The 7,555-nt window shown below is 42.2% G+C and overlaps 1 protein-coding gene across 2 annotated transcripts; it reads left to right on the top strand.

The window, feature by feature from the left end:
• Positions 1 to 400: 400 nt before the first annotated feature.
• LOC125520017 (oxysterol-binding protein-related protein 2A) lies at positions 401 to 6,987 on the top strand. 2 transcript variants are annotated; one of them, XM_048684799.2, is made up of 10 exons: positions 404 to 852; positions 2,579 to 2,941; positions 3,211 to 3,289; positions 3,626 to 4,068; positions 4,493 to 4,648; positions 4,874 to 5,041; positions 5,129 to 5,269; positions 5,831 to 6,058; positions 6,154 to 6,267; positions 6,371 to 6,987. In XM_048684799.2, exons 1-10 carry the CDS (start codon positions 475 to 477, stop codon positions 6,524 to 6,526), a joined length of 2,226 nt encoding a protein of 741 aa, XP_048540756.1. In that variant the 5' UTR covers positions 404 to 474; the 3' UTR covers positions 6,527 to 6,987. The 2 variants fall into 2 exon arrangements, with proteins under 2 accessions (XP_087388681.1, XP_048540756.1); XM_087532555.1 differs by having other exon boundaries at positions 401 to 852; positions 4,874 to 5,269.
• Positions 6,988 to 7,555: the final 568 nt, after the last annotated feature.

The raw sequence follows: 7,555 nt of genomic DNA, 5'->3' as shown, positions 1-7,555 counted from the left end.
AAATGATTCCATTAATTTTTTTCTATAGTTTGAATCCTATGAATCAAACGACAAACAACTTAGGAAGGATTCTTTGTATCAAAGAGACCTTTCAGGGGATATAGAATATAGTTATAGTAAAAAAAACGATAAATTAGTACTCTTTTCGTAAACTAATATAAAAACGTTTAAATCACTACATTAGTATTCTATAAATATTTTTATATTAGTTTACAGAGGGAGTAATAAGTACTCCTTTTTCCTTTTACAAAGAAAAAAAAATAAGATCGTTTGTATTATTATATTAGTTATTTAAACGATCTTATATTAAGTATTTCAATAAGTAATTAAGAAAGAGCAAGAGGAAGAGGAGAGCACAGCACCCACCGAGACAGAGTGACCCACACATAAATAGCATCCAACCGCTCCTAAATTAAGCGTCGCGTCGCGTCCCGTCCCCCCCTCTCTCCCCTCGCCGTCGTCGAGCCGACGACGATGACGCACAGCAGCAGCCACCACCACCACCACCACCACCACGCGCTCTGCTGCCTCTCCTCCGCGCCGCCGCATCCCGAAGCGTCGCCCACGCCGGCACCGGAGCCCGCCGCGGCCACCGCTACGCCGGTGCCGGGGTCGGTAGCGGTGGCCGGCGTGCTGCACAAGTGGACCAACTACGGCCGCGGGTGGCGGGAGCGCTGGTTCTCGCTCCGCGACGGGGTGCTCTCCTACTCCAAGATTCGGGCCGACGCGGGGGGCGGGGAGGCGGCGGGACGGATCGCTGACGACGGGGAGGTCAGGCTGATCGGCGGCGCGTCCGCGAGGATCGCCGGGGGGCGCTGCCCGGAGAAGCCCGTCGGAGTCGTCTGCCTCAAGGTCGGTGGTTGCCTTCTCTCCTCTCCTCGTCGCCTTGTGGCGTCCGTGTGCACCCGCCTCGTGGTGGGGCTGGGGGCAGATTCTGTTTCATTTCCTCTTCAGATTTCCTCCACATTTCTGATCGATCGTTTCAACCCCGTCTCTTACTCCATGCGATTTTTTCTTCTTCTGAACTTTCTTGCGCTGATCCCTCGATCCAGTGATTCGTTTGGCACATTGCATTGCGCCCCTGGATCAAATGCTCAGATTCCCCGAGGTTTATTAGTTAATCCCTTCCCAGTTCTTGCATCGGTGAACGCGCTTTCGCCTTGTTTATGATGAAATGGTTGGTGGGAGAGCGCGTCATTGCGCTGGATCGAAGTGACGTGATATGCCTTGTCATTTTGCCGGCGGTGCATCGTCGTACCAAACTATTCATCTCATGTCCTGTCTCTTTGAAATTTCCGATGTTTTTTCTCGTCGGTGCTTAATAGAGGTGATCAGGGAATCAATCAAAATGCTTGAAAAGTCTTTGTGTTTCGACGCAGGTTTCTAACCGATCTGTGGTTTGTTCGTGATTTGGATGGACATTTTAAGTTTTATACCAATTGCTCATTATCAACAGGTTGGATTTTATATTAACCAGTCACCATTTCCGTGGTCCAGTGCCACCCGCAAATTCTTGTCCAAATTTAGCCCTATCTAGCTTAACCACAAGTGAACAAAAAGGCCTTGCTATTTTTCTCCCCCTCAAGTGTAATCTCCCCAAAAAAAGAGACCATAGCTAGCTTTCTCTATCACGCAGCCACAGGCACATCTATGGACATGGAGCCCTTGTACTTTCCACAGATTTGGTCAAATTTCTAAGGTTTGTGTGTTGCAGCTTCTGATAATGATGTCATTTGCTAGTTGCTACCGCTGCAAAGACAATGATCTTTAGCCGCTAGTCCCTGTCTTATTACTTTCATGGCAGAAGTGGTCCAATAGTGACATGGTTAATCTTTAATTGTATCATCAAGTCGAACAATCTGAGGGAAGAGGTGGGAGTATATGCTCAGGGAATTTCTTGTTGCAATTTTGAATTTTGCATTATTGGCTTGTACTGGTCCTGAGGTTGCTTTTCCACGAGCCCCTTTTACTAGCTGCTGCTGCTGCCGCTGCACCCGCAGTAGTAGAAGTACTGGCTAGCACCGGGTCTTTTCAATACAATTGGACATGGGTCCCAGGAATTCAAGGATGTACAGTTGAAATTAAGTGGTCACATAGAGAGGTAGAGGGACTAAAACGGGGGACCTGTGTGCAACTTGGATTGAATTAGGGGGACCTCGTGGACCTTCAAGGGCTGCATAGGTCGTTTGCTAGGTTCTCCTATTTTCTCGATCCCCCTCACCCCCTCTCATCCCCAAATATTTTCTTGTTGACTGTTAGATGCTCCTTTGCTTGCCTTCCTTTACCCTTTAATTGAAGCTGAAGGTAGAGGGAGGGAACCGAATCACATGATTTCTCTTGGAATACCAAGTCATTTTTCTTGTGTCTGCTTTTTGTCCTCTACTTTGTCTGCCTCTTGGTTGTTAACGGAATAAACATCGAAGCCCTCATCTATTAGTTCGATAGATTCCAGCCTTTGTATATGCTCCATCTTTGGCCTTGACAAGTAGCGTCTCGTATCAGGAGGTTCTCTTCATTTCCATGTGCAACGTTTCCCTGTGAGTAACATGGTGGTGCTAATTTGTTCTCATGTCTCTAGGTGTCCGCATTTCGTGAGAGCAAGTCCGACGACAGGAGATTCTACATATTTTCTCCCACAAAGACACTTCATTTGAAAACAGATTCGAAAGATGACCGTGTCGCTTGGATCGAGGCCTTGATCTTGGCGAGGAGTGTTTATTCGCTCAGGTCACTCAGTGGAAGAATAACTTTTGTGCAGAGTGATGTTTCAGTTTCCACTGCAAGGCTTCGAAATCGGATGCACCAGGATGGTTTAAACGAGAGTCTTATACAGGACTGCGAACAGATTATGCTTTCGGAGTTTTCAAGCTACAGAAAGCAACTGAAGCTACGCTATGACGATCATCTAAGCTTGTTCGGATCTAGCAGACACCATTTCGAGGTAAGAATGGCTGCGTGTGTTTCTTTTGAGGCCATGCAATTCTAAGAGAAAATGCTTATATGGAATTGATAGGTAGCAGGAACTGCTAATGCCTGAACCTAAATAGTGGAGCTACATCATATGCTTATTGGTCATATGTTTTTGCTTATCAGTAAATCTCATATGGAACCTTTTACTTAACTTTGCAAAGGTTACTCTCCTTGAAAGGTTACTCTGCTCTTTTTTCCTGCAGGAATTTTACATAGTGTATTACACGCCTATTTGTGCAGGAAGGTAAAGATGGAAATATAATACAGGGGGCGTTGACAAAAAATGAATTTTCTAGTTCCCGGCATGGAAATTTCAGTGGTATGATTTCTTAACACATACTAATCAAATTACTGCACTGTGTTAGCTGCATGCATCTACTTATGTGGTGCTTGCGTCCTTCTTTCAACTGTCTCTGTTGGATGCTTTTTTAACCTTTCTCATTTAGTTGTCTGAATTATTTGGATGTGCTGCCTTATTTCCTAAAGAAAGTAAAGAAACTGTTGCAAGTTATTTTTAATGGAAACTGCTGCAAGTTTTATTTTTCCGGAAGCTGTTGCAAGTTTACTACACTATCGCCTATAATCAGCATGCCTGAGTTATCCCATGCTCTTGCATTAGCTTTTCTAATGATCCAGTGATTTGTTTTTTGCCCAGAATATAGCACAACAGAATCTGATGAATTTGAGAAGCAAGATGGTGGTGAATTGACTTGTGAAGAGGACTCTACATTCTTTGATGCTGCAGACTACTTCATAGAATCAAACAGCAGATCTTCAACAATGTCAGATTCCACAGATTGTGGTGTACACAGTGCTACTAACATAGATAATCCAGGTGGCCAAGAAGCTGTGGATATCCAAATTCAAGATTCTAACAACATGCTACCTGAAATCAAACGACGGAGTAAACTACCAGAACCTACTGAGAAAGAGAAAGGAATCAGCCTTTGGTCCATTATTAAAGATAGTGTTGGCAAGGATTTGACACGAGTATGCCTTCCAGTTTACTTCAATGAGCCACTTTCATCCCTCCAAAAGTGCTTTGAAGATTTCGAATATTCCTACCTTCTGGATCAAGCCTATGAATATGGAAAAGTGGTAAGATCACTAATACGTTTATGGTCTTGAATTTCTAGGATATTCAACTGTTTTATGATGAGTGTTTTCGGAGCAGTAACAGTAGTCACCAGTTGCTTTTCTTGTTTGTGGCCACATGGGAGTTAACATTGATTACGGAATAGTGTTAACGTTGATTGAGTTCTGCCACAAATTTATTACGAATGGGGCAGTTTATCTAGTAACACAGATCAGTGGATATTTGTCTTTGTACATATTGTATTTTTTATCTGGTACTCCCTCCGTAAACTAATATAAGAGCGTTTAGATCACTAAAGTAGTGATCTAAACACTCTTATATTAGTTTACAGAGGGAGTAGTTTTCTTCTGATTTGAAATTTCCATGTGCTGAGGTTGTGAAGTGTTATTACAAATTTTACTCATGTATCTATTGCATTTGATTTAGGGGAATAGCCTCATGAGAATCCTGAAAGTAGCTGCTTTTGCGATCTCTGGCTATGCTTCATCTGTCGCGAGACCTTGCAAACCATTCAATCCATTGTTAGGAGAGACTTATGAAGCTAATTTTCCTGATAGAAGGATCCGCTTTTTTGCCGAGAAGGTCAGTTAGTATTCTTTCTTCTACTTATGCAAAAAACTCTGTTTTACTTAGTCTGTTTAGTCAAAAGCTGTTGGAGTATATTTGTGTCCAAAATCATGCAATTTCTTCTGTTTAATAGCCTCTTTTGTTAATTTGGGAACTGAACATTGGTATCTTAATAGTCTGAAACTGTGCTTGCGAGGCTTTTAATTGCAGCATGTTGCTGTTCATCATTTGCATGGATAGGTTAGTCATCATCCAATGCTGATTGCCTGCCACTCTGAAGGCAAGGGCTGGAAATTCTGGGGCGACAGCAATGTAAAATCCAAGTTCTGGGGGCAGTCAATTCAAGTTGATCCTGTTGGCGTTTTGACAGTGGAATTTGATGACGGTGAAATCTTCAAGTGGAGTAAGGTGGGTGGCATGATAAGACGGGACACTCACGGATTGGAACTATATTCAAAACTGAATTCTGCCTGTCACATGCTGATGCGTTTTCAGGTGACAACAACTATTAATAACCTCATTCTTGGGAAGCTGTACTGCAACCATCATGGAATTATGCACATAAAGGGGAATCGGCAGTATTCATGTAAACTCAAGTTCAAAGAGCCATCGCTGCTTGACCGCAATCCTCACCTAGTATGTTTTTCTTTGCCTCCTATTTTTACAGGTCATCTCATATTTTATCGTGAGAGATGTGATTAGCACCTTGTATTCCTCTGAGCACAGTACCTCCTGAGTTTCTGACCAATCTGTGTTAGTCATACCGTACGTGGCCTAGTGTAGCATATTTACTTGGACTACGATGCAGACATATGGATAGTTAATGCGTAGTTTTCATGGATTTAATGAGCAAAGCACGTTCCTGTATCACTTTATTTAAGGAATAGGTCGTGTAAATATCCCGTCCAAACTTTCAATGCAAGGTTACAGACCCCTGCCCTGAACTCTAGAATCAATTTTGCTAGAATTATTAATTGACCAAATGTGTGTAGATACGATGAAACTATTTCATTCTCATGATGATCCGACAGCTTGTAATGGGGTGCTTACATATTAAAGTAGGGGTATTACACATTACAGCCATGCTGTTTAGCCTGAATGCTATTGTAAACAGTTTTCCCCTATTTGAATTTGTGAATGTGTAACTGTTTCTGGTGGATCCCTGTTCATTCCTTGCATACACCTTAATTTCCTAAGGTACAAGGCTTCGTGGAGGACAATGATGGAAAGAAGGCTCCATTTTTAATAGGAAAATGGGACGAAAGTATGTACTATACAAATTTAGATACTTCCAAGGTCAAGAGCGCCGATCAATTGCAAGGTGCCTCCCTACTTTGGGAAAAGAACAAGCCTTCTCCCAACCCAACTCGTTACAATCTATCTTCTTTTGCGATCACATTGAATGAGCTGACCCCAGAGCTTCAGGTATTGGCGTGGTTGTAATCTATGTGCGTAAATACTCCATAATCCATAATATTCTGTGAAGACCTAAATAACGTAATTTTTTGACCATGGTAAAGGAGAAACTCCCCCCTACTGATTCACGGCTAAGACCAGACCAGCGGCATTTAGAGAACGGTGAGTATGAGAAGGCAAATACAGAGAAGTTGAGGTTGGAACGGCGGCAAAGAATGGTATGATCTCTTCCTCCCTCGCTTGCTGTCTGTCTGAGAAAGTTGGTACTAGCTAGTATAAATCACTTGCCACGCAGTTTCACTATATCTATTTTCGTCACAGTCGACTAAACTTCAAGACAATGGTTGGAAGCCTCGATGGTTCGAGCAGGACGCAGAGGACGGGGCATATCATTACAAAGGTGGGTACTGGGAAGCAAGGGACGAAGGACGCTGGGACGGATGCCTCAATATATTCGGGGAGTTCTCAGAAACGTGAACGATAGGCATTGCAGCAACACTTGGTTCATCCACCCCAACTGCAATGCGACCATCGTCGTCGGAGCAGCATTGCGCCCCAAGGCATCATCGGGTTGAGGAAGAAGAGGAGAGAGGAATGCAATGCAGTGGCCAGTGGATATAGAGGCATTGAAGAAGAAGGCCTTGCCGTCTTGAATGGTAGATAGATATGGATGGCGATGGTCTCCGGCCCTTTATTAGTACCTAAATAATAATTCAGCCATTCTTTCGTTCGTTTGTGTTGTATGCTTGTTGTTCAGTAGTCTTTTCCTTGTGGGATTGGCTGGTGAAGCAACTCTTATCTGGATGTTTCGTAGATCGTAGTCATTTGTAGAAAGAAAATAGAGGATGAGTTTACAAAAAATTACCATAGAGTGGACAGATAATGGCATAAGCTCGGCAAAGAAAATCCCATTCGTTGCTTTGCTGAAATGTTTGTTACATACTTTGTTCATATACTATTATACTGTATGCTCGAACAAAAGAAAATAGTAGTACTAGTTAGGTAAATTAACTATTAGGAGCACAGAACCATTTTCGTTTGTAGTAATATACGTGGACTCTTTTGGTTCATAGGATAGGATTATCATAGGAATAAGAATCTTGTAGGAAATGAGATGACATGTATCTCAAATCCTATGAGTAAGAATAGGAAACAAGATGTCATTTGATTGACACCAAATGAATTTTTTCATTGAGTCTAGATTCTTTTTTATTTTCTTATGAAATGTGAAGGATAGGAACCAATCTTATGTAAGAATAGGAATCCATTCCTATGAACCAAAGGGCTCTAAAAGAAAAAAATCCTATAAGAATCCTATCCTTTAAAATTCCTATGAAATTCTTCTAAACCAAAGGAATAATATTTTAGCTAATATATTACTCTGTCCGTTCCAAAAAGAGTGTCGTGGCTTTAGTTCAAATTTGAGCTAAAGCTGAACTAAAGCCACGACACCTTTTTTTATCGAAGGGTATTAGACTGTATATTTACATAGAGCTTCTGTATATA

The sequence above is a fragment of the Triticum urartu genome, chromosome 7A, assembly GCF_056163025.1.
Source record: "Triticum urartu cultivar PI428250 chromosome 7A, HENAU_Tu73, whole genome shotgun sequence".
Taxonomy (NCBI): Eukaryota; Viridiplantae; Streptophyta; class Magnoliopsida; order Poales; family Poaceae; genus Triticum; species Triticum urartu.
This window is presented reverse-complemented; position numbering and strand designations above follow the sequence as displayed.

Excerpts from the sequence above, each read along its gene's own strand:
- LOC125520017 (XM_087532555.1), top strand. The coding sequence starts at position 475 with ATGACGCACAGCAGCAGCCACCACCACCACCACCACCACCACGCGCTC. Across the intron at positions 2,942-3,210 it reads CTAGCAGACACCATTTCGAG|GAAGGTAAAGATGGAAATAT; the intron begins GTAAGAATGGCT and ends CTATTTGTGCAG. Across the intron at positions 6,059-6,153 it reads AGCTGACCCCAGAGCTTCAG|GAGAAACTCCCCCCTACTGA; the intron begins GTATTGGCGTGG and ends ACCATGGTAAAG.